Source organism: Haliotis rufescens, unplaced genomic scaffold (assembly GCF_023055435.1).
Source record: "Haliotis rufescens isolate VD_foot unplaced genomic scaffold, xgHalRufe1.0.p SCAF_15, whole genome shotgun sequence".
Lineage (NCBI taxonomy): Eukaryota > Metazoa > Mollusca > Gastropoda > Lepetellida > Haliotidae > Haliotis > Haliotis rufescens.
The window spans coordinates 21322989-21343558 of NW_025963835.1; the positions used below are offsets into that span (position 1 = coordinate 21322989).

A 20570-nucleotide genomic window follows, 5' to 3' on the forward strand; every position below is an offset into this window, starting at 1 on the left:
CAGTTGATGACGAATAGTATTTTCATTCATGACCCTTCTTTTCGAATATTTTTAAAATGCAAGAGCCATCATTACCAAGAGTTTCAGTCTCATAAATCAGATCTTTGACAATTTAAGGGCAACTCAAACAAAATTTAGCTGTGTGATAAAATCTTTATGCCCTTGCCCAAGTCTGAAGTAAAAATCCATGCAAAATTTTTGACTTATTTATATGATACATCCTCATACTGATAATTATACATAATGTTCGCTGTGTCAGTAACAATTATTGTAACACACACATACATCCTCCTCCTCAGCCATGATTATCATGATCATATGAAGGAGTCCCTCCAGACAGGACTACTAATTGCACAGGGAGAAGCTGATATGGCAATGTGTATGATACTAAGAGTGACAGTAATGTAAAAATGACCAACTGTGCAAATATAATGGCCTGCTCCGAAACAACTGTGCAATCATCTTACACCTAACACAATCCAGGTTAACAATTATTACTATGCATGGATGTGGAAATATAATACTTGTTCCTTGACAACTAAACAGTAAAAAAATCACTTGTCCTGAGACAAGGTCTACTTGTCCAGATTATTGAACAAAAATGGTGTTTATATAAAAATATTGGTATGTTACTGCCACAAGTTTTTTTCTGACAAATTAAACCAGTTTTCGTATTTCCATGGGTTTTTTAGCAGCCAGTGCGGCCTGCCATGACTTCTTACAATATGTTGCTAAACTAGGAACATGGGACCCGACCAACCAATCAGAAAATGTGTCCTGAACTAGGAACATGGGACCCGACCAACCAATCAGAAAATGTGTCCTGAACTAGGAACATGGGATCCGACCAACCAATCAGAAAATGTGTCCTGAACCAGGAACATGGATCCTGACCAACCAATCAGAAAATGTGTTCTGAACTAGGAACATGGGACCTGACCAACCAATCAGAAAATATGTCTTGAACTAGGAACATGGGACCCGACCAACCAATCAGAACACGTGTCCTGAACTAGGAACATGGCTCCCCACCAACCAATCAGAAAATGTCACTTGAACTAGGAACATGGGACCTGACCAACCTATCAGAAAATATGTCCTGAACTAGGAACATGGGACCCGACCAACCAATCAGAACATGTGTCCTGAACTAGGAACATGGGACCTGACCAACCAATCAGAAAATGTGTCCTGAACTAGGAACATGGGACCCGACCAACCAATCAGAAAATGTGTCCTGAACTAGGAACATGGATCCTGACCAACCAATCAGAAAATGTGTTCTGAACTAGGAACATGGGACCCGACCAACCAATCAGAAAATATGTCTTGAACTAGGAACATGGGACCCGACCAACCAATCAGAAAATGTGTCCTGAACTAGGAACATGGGACCTGACCAACCTATCAGAAAATGTGTCCTGAACTAGGAACATGGGACCCGACCAACCAATCAGAAAATGTGTCTCGAACTAGGACCAATGGACCCAACCAACCAATCAGAAAATGCTTCCAGGAAGAAGACTGGAAGGAACCATGCTACATTTTAATCATCTTTTTTTACTTATCGTCCGACTCATATTGACAAAATAATTTTGTAAAATAAAAAATATATGTGTCTGGTCTTAAAAAATAAATATTCTGTCTGAAAATATGTTCATCTTGATGGTATTTACCTCCACCACTGGTGGCAAATGGGATGAGAACATCACCTGTCAAGGACTTCCGTGAAATGGTGGGAACACGTCCCTCAGGGACTTCTGTGAAACAGTAGGAACATGTCCCTTAAGGACTTCTGTGAAATGGTGGGAACATTCCCTCAAGGACTTCTGTGAAAGAGTAGGAACATGTCCTTCAAGGACTTCTGTGAAACAGTAGGAACATGTCCCTTAACGACTTCTGTGAAATGATGGGAACATTCCCTCAAGGACTTCTGTGAAAGAGTAGGAACATGTCCCTCAAGGAATTCTGTGAAACGGTGGGAACATGTCCCTCAAGGACTTCTGTGAAACAGTAGGAACACGTCCCTCAAGGACTTCTGTGGAACAGTAGGAACACGTTTCTCAAGGACTTCTGTGGAACAGTAGGAACACGTCCCTCAAAGACTTCTATGGAACAGTAGGAACACATCCCTCAAGGACTTCTGTGGAACAGTAGGAACATGTCCCTCAAGGACTTCTGTGGAACAGTAGGAACACGTCCCTCAAGGACTTCTGTGAAACAGAGGGAACACGTCCCTCAGGGACTTCAATGAAATAGAAGGAATGTGTCCCTTAAGAGCTTCAATGGAAGGGAAAGAACACAGCCTTCAGAGACTTCAATGAAACAGTAGGAACACGTCCCTCAAGAACTAAAATGGAAGAGAAAGAACACGACCTTTAGGGACTTCAATGAAACAGTAGGAACACGTCCATCAAGAACTTAAATGGAAGAGAAAGAACACAACCTTTAGGGACTTCAATGAAACAGTAGGAATGTGTCCCTCAAGGATTTCAATGGAGAGAAGGAACACAGCCTTCAGGTGTCTTTTTTAAATATTTAAACAATATCAGAAAAGTCATTTTAATCATATTTTTATCTTACCTTTGTTCATGTCTGCAGATCAGTTAACCAAAAAAATACAATAACACATGATTTGCCTTAGTGAGAACACATACATGCTAATGCTATCTAAAACTTTTAGTTTTTTTCAGAGAAGGATTGCAGGAACCATAGAGCCAATGCACTTGATCATTCATTATTCAAAGTTACCTTTTTAAAACATTTTGGATGTATCCTTGGTTCCATGCCATCAACATGAAAAAAATCTAAACTATTTCTACTATAATTTCTGATTATAACGTTTGCCTCTCTTCGGTAAAACCTGTATTAAAGAAACACATAGGTAGCCTTACCTTTTTTTGGCTTAGTTAATGAATTTGCTGGCCTTAAGCGAAATTTAAAAAAAAATAAGAATCAGAATGACAAGGGTTTATTTATATTGCTGACAGTAAATGTCGCTTTACAATACAAATTATCCAAGGGATTTTAATTTGACTTAATACACAAGTTTTTCTTTATTTTGTTTTATTACCTTACCAATCAAAATCAAACTTTAAGATGATTTAAAAAAAATACCGAAGAAAGCGTTTTATTTTGTACAATCAAATTCCGTAAAAAAAACCGAAAATTTAGACTGGCCTTTTGAATAACAGCAGCAGACAAAACCTGTGTATTAATAACTAGTGATAATTGATATTATCCAAGGAAGGGTAGAAAATGGATTCCACATAGGATGCTCCAGACTGGAAGAATGTCAGCCTCAAATACAAACTAACTGATGTGTCACAAATATCTCCAATCATGCAACCTCGAAAAGTATAAACCGAATGACAGTTACAGGCTTTATGACTGAATCCATACGACCTAGGCCATTTATTAGCCATTCCAGAATGGTTCTTTGTTCCATTTTGAAATTTGTAATCGAGAATTTGTTAAGTATTATTCACAGTTTGAAACTAGTGCCATAAACCATGAGAATGCTACCATCTGATTGGCTAATGTTGACTTATTGTCAGTCATTCCATTGGTCGGCCAAAAATCGCGAAAGGTCAGTCTAAGTAGAGAGTGTATGACTACCGCAAGTTATGTTGTTTTAGCATCACAGCCAACAATACTCCCTCGTTTGTTTGTTGTTTAAAACTGAACTCGGCAAAACTACAGCTATATGATAGTGGCCTGTAAATAATCATGTCTGGATCAGACAATCAGTGATTTATACAATGAAGAACATACACAGGGTACAAGGGCACGCAATCAACCAAGTCTCCAAACCTGACGACCTGATCCCTTTAGTCACCACGAACAGCAAAAGCAGCCTCACTTGTACAATAGAAGTTGTTTATCAATGACAACCTGTTCTTGTTCATCACAACAACTTGCCACTAAAATTCGACGGAGGTCTGTTAATAATGGAGTCTTGACCAGACAATCCAGTGATAGACATCATGAGCTTTGAGCCACATAATAGGGATACAATGACATGCATCAACAAAGTCTGCAAGCCTGACCACCTGATCTCCTTAGTCGCCTCCTACGGAAAGCATGGGTTGCTGAAGACCTATCCTACCCCAGATCTTCACAGGTCAGCACTCCAAGAAGCATATGTTGCTGGAAATCTAATCTAACCCGGAATCCCCATGGGGTTCAAGCTAAATCACAGTATCCTGTACAAATCCTGGTGGTCGATAGCATGAGCAATGATCCATGTGTTAGATTAAGATGACACTAAATCAGTCAGACATAGTGAGCACCTGATCCTCATGTTCGTCAGCTCCTACGACGTGCACAAGGTACTGGGAGCCCCTTCAGCCAGCATCCCCGGGTTGTGTCAATAACTGGGTTGTAGGCTTTACAAAATCTTAATCGCCAGTACTGAACTTAAATGAAAAGGAATATTTATCTGTGTATAGACAGTCCCCAATCATTTCTAAATTAAGCATCTATGTTTTCCGCATGTCTCCAAGGAAAAAAATATTATTCAATATCATAATTCAATGTTGAGAAATCTACGTTATCCCAGTAATATCTCAGAATATTGAATAGTTTTGCTCGTAACCTGATTTCAATGTGACATTTTTCTACAATAGGACAAAGACTACTGTCTGACAACTAATAATCACATTACTACGTTGACAAAATCTTAAATGCAGAATGACCATGGTTTCAGTAATGAAATACCTGCAATTTAACCAAGTCCTGGCTTATGGTTTTCCCTTAAGCAGTAAGTTCAACATATAAGTAAAAAATAGATGTGGGTCAGTGGTGACGAACTCAGAATGAGTACAATGAACTGGACATGTCAGTGTTACCTCGTAGGCGTCGTCTCCTGTCACAGTTAGGTATTTCTTGTCCCGGTAGTAGGTCCGTGCCTTTAGGAAGTACAGCACTACCACATCACACACGATCGTGGCCTGAAACAGACAAACAATTCATCACACACGATCGTGGCCTGAAACAGACAAACAATTCATCACACACGATCGTGGCCTGAAACAGACAAACAATTCATCACACACGATCGTGGCCTGAAACAGACAAACAATTCATCACACACGATCGTGGCCTGAAACAGACAAACAATTCATCACACACGATCGTGGCCTGAAGCAGACAAACAATTCATCACACACGATCGTGGCCTGAAGCAGACAAACAATTCATTACACACGATCGTGGCCTGAAACAGACAAACAATTCATCACACACGATCGTGGTCTGAAACAGACAAACAATTCATTGACAGCATCCTCCATTATTATGGTTATGTTAGTACCATATTTTCTTGAGTATAGTGCACACTTTTTTTCCATAAAATGTAGCTGTGTAGAAGGGGGTGCGCATTATGCACGCCATAATGAGTTTTGATCTATTTTTCCCTAACGCAAACATTACCATGAGCCTGTAACAATGGAAATACCATGTCAAGAAATCCATACTGAAGTACGCAAATTAATCATGTCATAACACTGTCTGGCTATAAAAAGTGTTCATTGTATATCTGGACTTATGTTTGTAACTTATTTCATAATTTTATTCAAAATTCCTTTTAATATTGCTTCAATTAATTTTGGCAAAATCGTGTGTGAAGTGATCGGAAGATCGCACAACTCACTGTTATTAACACCAATGAAGCTCAGATTACCGCCATTGACGCCTTGAAATGAACTTTAGTTGACAGAGAATGGATACATATATCATAAATGTCATACTTTGACTCGTTAAAAGTCATACTTGTTATTGTTTGACGATTCTATGTCAACATGTAGTTCTCGCAATCACCTGCACGGGAGCCTCGACGGTGAATGGTCAAATTGTTCTATGTGAAAATAAATCACCAACAATAGCAATCAGCTGCTACGCTTAGGGTTATTATTATTTTAAATATTTAGTAAAAGCTGCAACTAAAATAACAAGATATTGGAATATATTATTCCTGATAAGAAAAACAGTTACAGATAAAAATTTTGGCGATCCTAGCATTAATATCCTTGAAAGTTATGTCACTGGGTGTGTTTTGACCGAATCACTGGTAGATTCCAAGAAAACATGTGTACAGCTGATTTCTGTTTCCGGCTTAGTTTACGAGAAAATACACAAGGTAATCTTTTTCTGCACATAATAATCAAAAAATATTTTCAAAAATACTGAATCCGCAAGAGGGGGGTGCGCACTATACTCAAGAAAATATGGTAAGTGAGAATGTTTTTCATGCATTTTTTAACAATATACCAGCAATATCGCAATCAAACAATACCTATTATTGACTATAATTCTAAGAATACTACATCTATACATCACAGTCATAAATTCCTGTTTTGGCTGGAATCACACAATAATTCTTTTTAGATTTTTCAAGAGACGTCCTCTTCACTGCCAACATAATAGTTTTGAGGTAAATCTTATTCTCCGCATCACTCAACTTCACTATCACTGAACACAGACTTTGTAAGACAGGCAAACACTTTTCCCACTGGGCCATTCCTACCTGTCCTGAACTATCTAGAAAATGTTAAAACATTCAATCTGTGAAGCTAAGGCCCAAACTCTGAAGTGGTTACGATTAACCAACAGACCCTAATTTCTGGTGCTGACCCTGACCTTGTTTTGGTGGTACTCACTGTTCACAACAAAACAAATAGAAAACATGTAGACATATCATAACACACCCAACTGTACAGTAGTTCTAGGTTTTGGAAAAAGAGAAAAATATGAAGCCTAACCTTCTTTTTAGTGTTTAGCGAAACCATAACATCTTTTTTAGTCCTAAAGATGCTTGTTGAAAGTTTCGTTTGTATGTTGTTTATCACCACACTCAGCAATATTCCAGCTATATGACAGCAGTCTGTAAATAATCAAATCTGGACCAGATAATCCAGTGATTGACAAGAGCATCGATCTACGCAATTGAGATGCGATGACATGCATCAACCAAGTCAGTGACTCTGACCACCCAATACCGTTAGACAAGCATAGTCGCCTCTTACGCCAAGTATAGGTTGCTGAAGACCTATTGTCTACCTGGATTTTCACAGGTACTTGTAGAAAGTAAACTTACTATAGACAGCAGGGCCAGACCACTGCCAATATTCAGTAAAAGAGGCACAACGTTGAACTTGCCCGCCCGCCCCTGCACGGTGAGGATGAACCTGATGCCGTAGGCTTTCACCAAGGTTCGCTTTCTCACATTCTCCTCCATATAATGTTCTGCATACCTGAAAACAGAGAACACAACTTAACCATGGTCGATGATTATTTTTTTCCCGTTTAATGTTGAACTCAAGGATTCCAGTGAGCAAGCCTGACCAGCTGAAATTGCCCTTGGGGGAAGCAAGGATGATTCAATCTCATTCTAATCACATGCCAAATTTCCGCTTCTTTGGCCTTGTGGCTTCTGGGGTGAGGTGAAATGGGATTTAATGTTGCGTCCAGGATTATTGCACTTATACAGTGATGTGCATGCAAATGTGTGTGTGTGGCTGCTTGTACTAGTCCGGACTGATGCCGATTTATAGCGCTGGCCCACTGAGATACCATGCCGCAGTTTAACATGAATACCCTACTCAGACACAGTATACTGACTCTGAGCCGACCAGTCCTTGTTTTAGCCCCTTAATGCTGAGCGCCAGACAGGGTAACAACAAGTACCATCTTTTAACGTCTTTTGGCATTACGCGGCCGGGAATCTAACACCGAACTTTCCGCTCTCTGGGCGGACGGTCTACCACTAGACCATGGAGGCAGTCAGTGGTTTCTGAGGGGAAGATGCTCACAGATGATGGAGAACAGACAAACATGACATACGATCACTTGACTGTCAGTCAGGGGAACTAAACATGAATTCCTCCCAACTCACTGAGCAGTTTTTCGTACTTACAAGTTACCAAAGGATGAATAATGTACAATAAGGGTCCACTTTGGTCCAATGGAAATGTCAAACATTATAGTTTCAGAAAACTCGGAATTTATGCTTTGAAAAAACTTGTACATGCTTTTGTGACTTTCAAATCACCTTTTTACTTTCTTACACTTGCAGGGGGCATGGGTGACCCAGTCGTCTAAGGCGCTGCGATTCGGAGTTGCATCCCTTGGGCACGCCAGAAACCTATGATTGTTAGTTCGAATCCCGGTTCGCCCCGATTATGTTTCTAGGTTTGTCAGCACCATACCTGTGCTCGTGGGTTTCACCAAAGTACTAAACATCTGAGATCTGCATCACTTCGGGCTTTCCTCCCCAATAAGCTGACATGCCACGATATAACTGGAATACTGTTAAAAGCAGGGTTAAACCCAACTCACTCACTCTTACACTTGCAAGTTTCAGACTTGAGCAAGTTCAGAGGTATGGTTAAAAACAAGCGAAGACGGTAAAATGTTAAAACCTCTTGAAAAAATCCAATGATTAAAATACATTACATTGTGCAGACACACCAATATCAAATCAATAATATACTACCCAAAAGAGTGAGTTAGTATGTTTTTACGCCGCTTTTAGCAATATTCCAGCAATATCACGGCAGGGGACACCAGAAATGGGCTTCACACATTGTACCCATGTCGGAAATCGAACCCAGGTATCGGAGTGACAAGCAAACGCTATAACCGCTAGCCTAGCCGACGGCCCCTAACTACCCAAAGGAAGTTAAACAAGACCTGATTCTTTCATATCACTACAGATAATCTGTCATGGCATGACAGATTAACTTTTTACCTATTAACTTTTTAAATAATAACTGATCAACTCCACTGAACCTGCGAACCTTTCATAAAAAGAACATGGCCTTAAAAATAAAATACTGAACATCATACACTCTAACATTGATTTCCACCGATAGCATTTTCATTTCATCCAACTCAAACTAAATGATCCGAATAAAATCAATAAACCATAAAACATAAGTGCCCTAATTAGGATGATCAGTGAATTAACCAGAATCATAAACCATGACTTTGTAGACAAGGAAAGATGTCTGAATAGCTTTCTGCAAGGAAACAAATTGACCTGAGCCCAGCTCGGTCTCTGGTGACCTAGTTCCTAAATCAGCTGGGAAAGGATATTCTCCATTAACTTGGAAACACTATATTGATAGCTTCCCTCCCCCGTGAAGGATGCTGGGGAAATAATGATTCCCAATTATGGTGCTGTTAGGAAGTATAATAAATCCTGGCTTCTTAAACAGAAGGTCATGTAGGGTAAAGGCCGATGTGTCAAGCACTCCCTCGGTGCTCAAACCTTAGCACCAACATGATCTACTTTTAACAATAAATCCCGTGAAGATTCCTGGTTAGAATAGGTCTTCAGCAGCCCATGCTTGTCGGAAGTTCCCGACTATGCTTGTCGTAAGAGGCGACTTATGGCATGTGAACAGCCTAGCTGGAATTTGTTGCTATATAGATTATTAGGGCTCCAAGCCGAAAGGCTGTAGAGCCCTATTGTAATCGTTCGATTTATTATTTATTATTATTATTTATTATTCCGCCGTTTTTTGTTCCAGAGATAGCAGTTTAACCACTGGCTCGATTTTGTTCAAATTTTGTGTGTGTGTGCAGGGTGTTAGGTACCAAATACCACAAAAATTCCAAGGCCGTAGGCCCTATGGCCAAGGGCAGATAACTGAAAAACAAGTATTTTTTGAAGATATATTTCGCCTTATTGCTCCGCAACCGCTTGTCCGATTACTTTCAAACTTTACACATGTCTGCTGCTTCGGGTGCTTAACATTTTCTGTTCTTTGACCTTGGTCATTGGTCACGTGGTTTGGCAGCCATATTGGATTCAAAGTTTTTACAGGGTTTTGGGGGTACCTGTCTTCAAATCCTATCTCCTCTGAATCCAATGCATGAAATGCATCCAAACTTTCCGAGTACTGTCTCCATACATATCACATCAAACTCTGTTAGCCGATTTTGGATATCTTTTTTAGTTGCTGCCATATTGGATTCAAGGTTTTCACAGGTTTTTTGGGGTACCTGTCTTCAAATACTATCTCCTCTGAATCCACTGCATGAAATGCTTTCAAACTTTCTCAGAATTGTCTCCACACATAACACACCAAACTCTGTTAGCCGTTTTTGGATATCTGTCTTAGTGACGGCTCTGTTTGATTTTGATTTTGATGATTTCTTTCACCGAATTTTTCCTTTATATAAAGATCACATCTTGTAAGGTTCTCCACAGAAACTATTGAAAGTTTACATGAAGTTAGTCGGGCACATGTAGCTCATCTTTTGTTCTTGGCTGCATGCTAAAAGTAACACCGCTTGGTGGTAATATGGACAAAATACCGAATACATCGCTCAGAAAACCTAGGGTTATTTCCCTTTGACCGTCAAGTGTCTTTTGCAGTATGTATGCTGCCCTTGACGATCAGGGTTAGAATTGGTCTTCAGCAACCCATGCTTGTCTTAAGAGGCGATGATCGGGATTCGAACATTGTCTGGGTGGTAAATGGGTTTAGAACATTCTGGTTGACTCAGGCACACGCCAATTTTGTGGCGGCGATGTCCTGCAAACAGTGACCATCTTTTGCATGAGTTGGGACAAGCAAAACCCTTTCAGGATTCGAACATGAGGATTCGAGGTCGGAAATGGGTTAAGAACTCACTGGGACACATGCGGTAATGTCTCGCAAACGGTTCCTTACGTTTGACGGCGTTGGTACAGGCAAACCTTATGCGGATTCGAACATGCGCGACGTCTGAAATGGGCGTAGAACATCACGGGACGTTCCGGGACACGTCAGTTTCGTAGCGGCGATGTCTCGCAAGCGTTTCCTTGCTTTTGACGGCGTCGGTACAACCAAACCATCTGGGGATTCGAACATGGACGAGGTCGGAAACAGGTTCGGGTTCGGCACTTTATCCGAGCAGTGCGACAGAAAGCCGGGGTGCTGGCGAGCTCGGAACGCTGATCCGTTTGTCTGTAGCTCAATGGACAAAGGAGCTACGCTCATTCTTCTCCCGGACTATTTGACCCCCTGTCACAAAGTGCCACCCGGCCTGTCGGCCTGTCGGCCTGTCACCCTGCCACCCACCCTGCCTGTCACCCTGCCACAAGCTGCCGTACAGCAGACCTCTGAATGGCAGACCTTTGAACACTTGTAACTCGGAAACTACTGGTCCGATTTCGACCAAATTTCGTGTGTAGATTGGGATTGTCGAGTTTATTATTGTAATCATGTTGTCCTGTTGATATCTTTCGATTTATTAGGGCTCCAAGCCGAAAGGCTGTAGAGCCCTATTGTAATCGTTCGATTTATTATTTATTATTATTATTTATTATTCCGCCGTTTTTTGTTCCAGAGATAGCAGTTTAACCACTGGCTCGATTTTGTTCAAATTTTGTGTGTGTGTGCAGGGTGTTAGGTACCAAATACCACAAAAATTCCAAGGCCGTAGGCCCTATGGCCAAGGGCAGATAACTGAAAAACAAGTATTTTTTGAAGATATATTTCGCCTTATTGCTCCGCAACCGCTTGTCCGATTACTTTCAAACTTTACACATGTCTGCTGCTTCGGGTGCTTAACATTTTCTGTTCTTTGACCTTGGTCATTGGTCACGTGGTTTGGCAGCCATATTGGATTCAAAGTTTTTACAGGGTTTTGGGGGTACCTGTCTTCAAATCCTATCTCCTCTGAATCCAATGCATGAAATGCATCCAAACTTTCCGAGTACTGTCTCCATACATATCACATCAAACTCTGTTAGCCGATTTTGGATATCTTTTTTAGTTGCTGCCATATTGGATTCAAGGTTTTCACAGGTTTTTTGGGGTACCTGTCTTCAAATACTATCTCCTCTGAATCCACTGCATGAAATGCTTTCAAACTTTCTCAGAATTGTCTCCACACATAACACACCAAACTCTGTTAGCCGTTTTTGGATATCTGTCTTAGTGACGGCTCTGTTTGATTTTGATTTTGATGATTTCTTTCACCGAATTTTTCCTTTATATAAAGATCACATCTTGTAAGGTTCTCCACAGAAACTATTGAAAGTTTACATGAAGTTAGTCGGGCACATGTAGCTCATCTTTTGTTCTTGGCTGCATGCTAAAAGTAACACCGCTTGGTGGTAATATGGACAAAATACCGAATACATCGCTCAGAAAACCTAGGGTTATTTCCCTTTGACCGTCAAGTGTCTTTTGCAGTATGTATGCTGCCCTTGACGATCAGGGTTAGAATTGGTCTTCAGCAACCCATGCTTGTCTTAAGAGGCGATGATCGGGATTCGAACATTGTCTGGGTGGTAAATGGGTTTAGAACATTCTGGTTGACTCAGGCACACGCCAATTTTGTGGCGGCGATGTCCTGCAAACAGTGACCATCTTTTGCATGAGTTGGGACAAGCAAAACCCTTTCAGGATTCGAACATGAGGATTCGAGGTCGGAAATGGGTTAAGAACTCACTGGGACACATGCGGTAATGTCTCGCAAACGGTTCCTTACGTTTGACGGCGTTGGTACAGGCAAACCTTATGCGGATTCGAACATGCGCGACGTCTGAAATGGGCGTAGAACATCACGGGACGTTCCGGGACACGTCAGTTTCGTAGCGGCGATGTCTCGCAAGCGTTTCCTTGCTTTTGACGGCGTCGGTACAACCAAACCATCTGGGGATTCGAACATGGACGAGGTCGGAAACAGGTTCGGGTTCGGCACTTTATCCGAGCAGTGCGACAGAAAGCCGGGGTGCTGGCGAGCTCGGAACGCTGATCCGTTTGTCTGTAGCTCAATGGACAAAGGAGCTACGCTCATTCTTCTCCCGGACTATTTGACCCCCTGTCACAAAGTGCCACCCGGCCTGTCGGCCTGTCGGCCTGTCACCCTGCCACCCACCCTGCCTGTCACCCTGCCACAAGCTGCCGTACAGCAGACCTCTGAATGGCAGACCTTTGAACACTTGTAACTCGGAAACTACTGGTCCGATTTCGACCAAATTTCGTGTGTAGATTGGGATTGTCGAGTTTATTATTGTAATCATGTTGTCCTGTTGATATCTTTCGATTTATTAGGGCTCCAAGCCGAAAGGCTGTAGAGCCCTATTGTAATCGTTCGATTTATTATTTATTATTATTATTTATTATTCCGCCGTTTTTTGTTCCAGAGATAGCAGTTTAACCACTGGCTCGATTTTGTTCAAATTTTGTGTGTGTGTGCAGGGTGTTAGGTACCAAATACCACAAAAATTCCAAGGCCGTAGGCCCTATGGCCAAGGGCAGATAACTGAAAAACAAGTATTTTTTGAAGATATATTTCGCCTTATTGCTCCGCAACCGCTTGTCCGATTACTTTCAAACTTTACACATGTCTGCTGCTTCGGGTGCTTAACATTTTCTGTTCTTTGACCTTGGTCATTGGTCACGTGGTTTGGCAGCCATATTGGATTCAAAGTTTTTACAGGGTTTTGGGGGTACCTGTCTTCAAATCCTATCTCCTCTGAATCCAATGCATGAAATGCATCCAAACTTTCCGAGTACTGTCTCCATACATATCACATCAAACTCTGTTAGCCGATTTTGGATATCTTTTTTAGTTGCTGCCATATTGGATTCAAGGTTTTCACAGGTTTTTTGGGGTACCTGTCTTCAAATACTATCTCCTCTGAATCCACTGCATGAAATGCTTTCAAACTTTCTCAGAATTGTCTCCACACATAACACACCAAACTCTGTTAGCCGTTTTTGGATATCTGTCTTAGTGACGGCTCTGTTTGATTTTGATTTTGATGATTTCTTTCACCGAATTTTTCCTTTATATAAAGATCACATCTTGTAAGGTTCTCCACAGAAACTATTGAAAGTTTACATGAAGTTAGTCGGGCACATGTAGCTCATCTTTTGTTCTTGGCTGCATGCTAAAAGTAACACCGCTTGGTGGTAATATGGACAAAATACCGAATACATCGCTCAGAAAACCTAGGGTTATTTCCCTTTGACCGTCAAGTGTCTTTTGCAGTATGTATGCTGCCCTTGACGATCAGGGTTAGAATTGGTCTTCAGCAACCCATGCTTGTCTTAAGAGGCGATGATCGGGATTCGAACATTGTCTGGGTGGTAAATGGGTTTAGAACATTCTGGTTGACTCAGGCACACGCCAATTTTGTGGCGGCGATGTCCTGCAAACAGTGACCATCTTTTGCATGAGTTGGGACAAGCAAAACCCTTTCAGGATTCGAACATGAGGATTCGAGGTCGGAAATGGGTTAAGAACTCACTGGGACACATGCGGTAATGTCTCGCAAACGGTTCCTTACGTTTGACGGCGTTGGTACAGGCAAACCTTATGCGGATTCGAACATGCGCGACGTCTGAAATGGGCGTAGAACATCACGGGACGTTCCGGGACACGTCAGTTTCGTAGCGGCGATGTCTCGCAAGCGTTTCCTTGCTTTTGACGGCGTCGGTACAACCAAACCATCTGGGGATTCGAACATGGACGAGGTCGGAAACAGGTTCGGGTTCGGCACTTTATCCGAGCAGTGCGACAGAAAGCCGGGGTGCTGGCGAGCTCGGAACGCTGATCCGTTTGTCTGTAGCTCAATGGACAAAGGAGCTACGCTCATTCTTCTCCCGGACTATTTGACCCCCTGTCACAAAGTGCCACCCGGCCTGTCGGCCTGTCGGCCTGTCACCCTGCCACCCACCCTGCCTGTCACCCTGCCACAAGCTGCCGTACAGCAGACCTCTGAATGGCAGACCTTTGAACACTTGTAACTCGGAAACTACTGGTCCGATTTCGACCAAATTTCGTGTGTAGATTGGGATTGTCGAGTTTATTATTGTAATCATGTTGTCCTGTTGATATCTTTCGATTTATTAGGGCTCCAAGCCGAAAGGCTGTAGAGCCCTATTGTAATCGTTCGATTTATTATTTATTATTATTATTTATTATTCCGCCGTTTTTTGTTCCAGAGATAGCAGTTTAACCACTGGCTCGATTTTGTTCAAATTTTGTGTGTGTGTGCAGGGTGTTAGGTACCAAATACCACAAAAATTCCAAGGCCGTAGGCCCTATGGCCAAGGGCAGATAACTGAAAAACAAGTATTTTTTGAAGATATATTTCGCCTTATTGCTCCGCAACCGCTTGTCCGATTACTTTCAAACTTTACACATGTCTGCTGCTTCGGGTGCTTAACATTTTCTGTTCTTTGACCTTGGTCATTGGTCACGTGGTTTGGCAGCCATATTGGATTCAAAGTTTTTACAGGGTTTTGGGGGTACCTGTCTTCAAATCCTATCTCCTCTGAATCCAATGCATGAAATGCATCCAAACTTTCCGAGTACTGTCTCCATACATATCACATCAAACTCTGTTAGCCGATTTTGGATATCTTTTTTAGTTGCTGCCATATTGGATTCAAGGTTTTCACAGGTTTTTTGGGGTACCTGTCTTCAAATACTATCTCCTCTGAATCCACTGCATGAAATGCTTTCAAACTTTCTCAGAATTGTCTCCACACATAACACACCAAACTCTGTTAGCCGTTTTTGGATATCTGTCTTAGTGACGGCTCTGTTTGATTTTGATTTTGATGATTTCTTTCACCGAATTTTTCCTTTATATAAAGATCACATCTTGTAAGGTTCTCCACAGAAACTATTGAAAGTTTACATGAAGTTAGTCGGGCACATGTAGCTCATCTTTTGTTCTTGGCTGCATGCTAAAAGTAACACCGCTTGGTGGTAATATGGACAAAATACCGAATACATCGCTCAGAAAACCTAGGGTTATTTCCCTTTGACCGTCAAGTGTCTTTTGCAGTATGTATGCTGCCCTTGACGATCAGGGTTAGAATTGGTCTTCAGCAACCCATGCTTGTCTTAAGAGGCGATGATCGGGATTCGAACATTGTCTGGGTGGTAAATGGGTTTAGAACATTCTGGTTGACTCAGGCACACGCCAATTTTGTGGCGGCGATGTCCTGCAAACAGTGACCATCTTTTGCATGAGTTGGGACAAGCAAAACCCTTTCAGGATTCGAACATGAGGATTCGAGGTCGGAAATGGGTTAAGAACTCACTGGGACACATGCGGTAATGTCTCGCAAACGGTTCCTTACGTTTGACGGCGTTGGTACAGGCAAACCTTATGCGGATTCGAACATGCGCGACGTCTGAAATGGGCGTAGAACATCACGGGACGTTCCGGGACACGTCAGTTTCGTAGCGGCGATGTCTCGCAAGCGTTTCCTTGCTTTTGACGGCGTCGGTACAACCAAACCATCTGGGGATTCGAACATGGACGAGGTCGGAAACAGGTTCGGGTTCGGCACTTTATCCGAGCAGTGCGACAGAAAGCCGGGGTGCTGGCGAGCTCGGAACGCTGATCCGTTTGTCTGTAGCTCAATGGACAAAGGAGCTACGCTCATTCTTCTCCCGGACTATTTGACCCCCTGTCACAAAGTGCCACCCGGCCTGTCGGCCTGTCGGCCTGTCACCCTGCCACCCACCCTGCCTGTCACCCTGCCACAAGCTGCCGTACAGCAGACCTCTGAATGGCAGACCTTTGAACACTTGTAACTCGGAAACTACTGGTCCGATTTCGACCAAATTTCGTGTGTAGATTGGGATTGTCGAGTTTATTATTGTAATCATGTTGTCCTGTTGATATCTTTCGATTTATTAGGGCTCCAAGCCGAAAGGCTGTAGAGCCCTATTGTAATCGTTCGATTTATTATTTATTATTATTATTTATTATTCCGCCGTTTTTTGTTCCAGAGATAGCAGTTTAACCACTGGCTCGATTTTGTTCAAATTTTGTGTGTGTGTGCAGGGTGTTAGGTACCAAATACCACAAAAATTCCAAGGCCGTAGGCCCTATGGCCAAGGGCAGATAACTGAAAAACAAGTATTTTTTGAAGATATATTTCGCCTTATTGCTCCGCAACCGCTTGTCCGATTACTTTCAAACTTTACACATGTCTGCTGCTTCGGGTGCTTAACATTTTCTGTTCTTTGACCTTGGTCATTGGTCACGTGGTTTGGCAGCCATATTGGATTCAAAGTTTTTACAGGGTTTTGGGGGTACCTGTCTTCAAATCCTATCTCCTCTGAATCCAATGCATGAAATGCATCCAAACTTTCCGAGTACTGTCTCCATACATATCACATCAAACTCTGTTAGCCGATTTTGGATATCTTTTTTAGTTGCTGCCATATTGGATTCAAGGTTTTCACAGGTTTTTTGGGGTACCTGTCTTCAAATACTATCTCCTCTGAATCCACTGCATGAAATGCTTTCAAACTTTCTCAGAATTGTCTCCACACATAACACACCAAACTCTGTTAGCCGTTTTTGGATATCTGTCTTAGTGACGGCTCTGTTTGATTTTGATTTTGATGATTTCTTTCACCGAATTTTTCCTTTATATAAAGATCACATCTTGTAAGGTTCTCCACAGAAACTATTGAAAGTTTACATGAAGTTAGTCGGGCACATGTAGCTCATCTTTTGTTCTTGGCTGCATGCTAAAAGTAACACCGCTTGGTGGTAATATGGACAAAATACCGAATACATCGCTCAGAAAACCTAGGGTTATTTCCCTTTGACCGTCAAGTGTCTTTTGCAGTATGTATGCTGCCCTTGACGATCAGGGTTAGAATTGGTCTTCAGCAACCCATGCTTGTCTTAAGAGGCGATGATCGGGATTCGAACATTGTCTGGGTGGTAAATGGGTTTAGAACATTCTGGTTGACTCAGGCACACGCCAATTTTGTGGCGGCGATGTCCTGCAAACAGTGACCATCTTTTGCATGAGTTGGGACAAGCAAAACCCTTTCAGGATTCGAACATGAGGATTCGAGGTCGGAAATGGGTTAAGAACTCACTGGGACACATGCGGTAATGTCTCGCAAACGGTTCCTTACGTTTGACGGCGTTGGTACAGGCAAACCTTATGCGGATTCGAACATGCGCGACGTCTGAAATGGGCGTAGAACATCACGGGACGTTCCGGGACACGTCAGTTTCGTAGCGGCGATGTCTCGCAAGCGTTTCCTTGCTTTTGACGGCGTCGGTACAACCAAACCATCTGGGGATTCGAACATGGACGAGGTCGGAAACAGGTTCGGGTTCGGCACTTTATCCGAGCAGTGCGACAGAAAGCCGGGGTGCTGGCGAGCTCGGAACGCTGATCCGTTTGTCTGTAGCTCAATGGACAAAGGAGCTACGCTCATTCTTCTCCCGGACTATTTGACCCCCTGTCACAAAGTGCCACCCGGCCTGTCGGCCTGTCGGCCTGTCACCCTGCCACCCACCCTGCCTGTCACCCTGCCACAAGCTGCCGTACAGCAGACCTCTGAATGGCAGACCTTTGAACACTTGTAACTCGGAAACTACTGGTCCGATTTCGACCAAATTTCGTGTGTAGATTGGGATTGTCGAGTTTATTATTGTAATCATGTTGTCCTGTTGATATCTTTCGATTTATTAGGGCTCCAAGCCGAAAGGCTGTAGAGCCCTATTGTAATCGTTCGATTTATTATTTATTATTATTATTTATTATTCCGCCGTTTTTTGTTCCAGAGATAGCAGTTTAACCACTGGCTCGATTTTGTTCAAATTTTGTGTGTGTGTGCAGGGTGTTAGGTACCAAATACCACAAAAATTCCAAGGCCGTAGGCCCTATGGCCAAGGGCAGATAACTGAAAAACAAGTATTTTTTGAAGATATATTTCGCCTTATTGCTCCGCAACCGCTTGTCCGATTACTTTCAAACTTTACACATGTCTGCTGCTTCGGGTGCTTAACATTTTCTGTTCTTTGACCTTGGTCATTGGTCACGTGGTTTGGCAGCCATATTGGATTCAAAGTTTTTACAGGGTTTTGGGGGTACCTGTCTTCAAATCCTATCTCCTCTGAATCCAATGCATGAAATGCATCCAAACTTTCCGAGTACTGTCTCCATACATATCACATCAAACTCTGTTAGCCGATTTTGGATATCTTTTTTAGTTGCTGCCATATTGGATTCAAGGTTTTCACAGGTTTTTTGGGGTACCTGTCTTCAAATACTATCTCCTCTGAATCCACTGCATGAAATGCTTTCAAACTTTCTCAGAATTGTCTCCACACATAACACACCAAACTCTGTTAGCCGTTTTTGGATATCTGTCTTAGTGACGGCTCTGTTTGATTTTGATTTTGATGATTTCTTTCACCGAATTTTTCCTTTATATAAAGATCACATCTTGTAAGGTTCTCCACAGAAACTATTGAAAGTTTACATGAAGTTAGTCGGGCACATGTAGCTCATCTTTTGTTCTTGGCTGCATGCTAAAAGTAACACCGCTTGGTGGTAATATGGACAAAATACCGAATACATCGCTCAGAAAACCTAGGGTTATTTCCCTTTGACCGTCAAGTGTCTTTTGCAGTATGTATGCTGCCCTTGACGATCAGGGTTAGAATTGGTCTTCAGCAACCCATGCTTGTCTTAAGAGGCGATGATCGGGATTCGAACATTGTCTGGGTGGTAAATGGGTTTAGAACATTCTGGTTGACTCAGGCACACGCCAATTTTGTGGCGGCGATGTCCTGCAAACAGTGACCATCTTTTGCATGAGTTGGGACAAGCAAAACCCTTTCAGGATTCGAACATGAGGATTCGAGGTCGGAAATGGGTTAAGAACTCACTGGGACACATGCGGTAATGTCTCGCAAACGGTTCCTTACGTTTGACGGCGTTGGTACAGGCAAACCTTATGCGGATTCGAACATGCGCGACGTCTGAAATGGGCGTAGAACATCACGGGACGTTCCGGGACACGTCAGTTTCGTAGCGGCGATGTCTCGCAAGCGTTTCCTTGCTTTTGACGGCGTCGGTACAACCAAACCATCTGGGGATTCGAACATGGACGAGGTCGGAAACAGGTTCGGGTTCGGCACTTTATCCGAGCAGTGCGACAGAAAGCCGGGGTGCTGGCGAGCTCGGAACGCTGATCCGTTTGTCTGTAGCTCAATGGACAAAGGAGCTACGCTCATTCTTCTCCCGGACTATTTGACCCCCTGTCACAAAGTGCCACCCGGCCTGTCGGCCTGTCGGCCTGTCACCCTGCCACCCACCCTGCCTGTCACCCTGCCACAAGCTGCCGTACAGCAGACCTCTGAATGGCAGACCTTTGAACACTTGTAACTCGGAAACTACTGGTCCGATTTCGACCAAATTTCGTGTGTAGATTGGGATTGTCGAGTTTATTATTGTAATCATGTTGTCCTGTTGATATCTTTCGATTTATTAGGGCTCCAAGCCGAAAGGCTGTAGAGCCCTATTGTAATCGTTCGATTTATTATTTATTATTATTATTTATTATTCCGCCGTTTTTTGTTCCAGAGATAGCAGTTTAACCACTGGCTCGATTTTGTTCAAATTTTGTGTGTGTGTGCAGGGTGTTAGGTACCAAATACCACAAAAATTCCAAGGCCGTAGGCCCTATGGCCAAGGGCAGATAACTGAAAAACAAGTATTTTTTGAAGATATATTTCGCCTTATTGCTCCGCAACCGCTTGTCCGATTACTTTCAAACTT

At 42.5% G+C, this 20570-nt stretch overlaps 1 protein-coding gene across 4 annotated transcripts in view; it reads right to left on the reverse strand.

Moving 5' to 3' along the window:
- Positions 1 to 20570, reverse strand: part of LOC124135187 (P2X purinoceptor 4-like) — a 141647-nt gene that overhangs the window by 24690 nt on the left and 96387 nt on the right. For all 4 annotated transcript variants that reach the window (XM_046500429.2, XM_046500427.2, XM_046500432.2 and 1 more), the window contains exons 9-10: positions 7097 to 7253; positions 4851 to 4952 (exon numbers count right to left, since the gene is read on the reverse strand). In XM_046500429.2, the coding sequence (XP_046356385.2) occupies positions 4851 to 4952; positions 7097 to 7253 (259 nt within the window). The remainder of the gene's footprint in view (positions 1 to 4850; positions 4953 to 7096; positions 7254 to 20570) is intronic.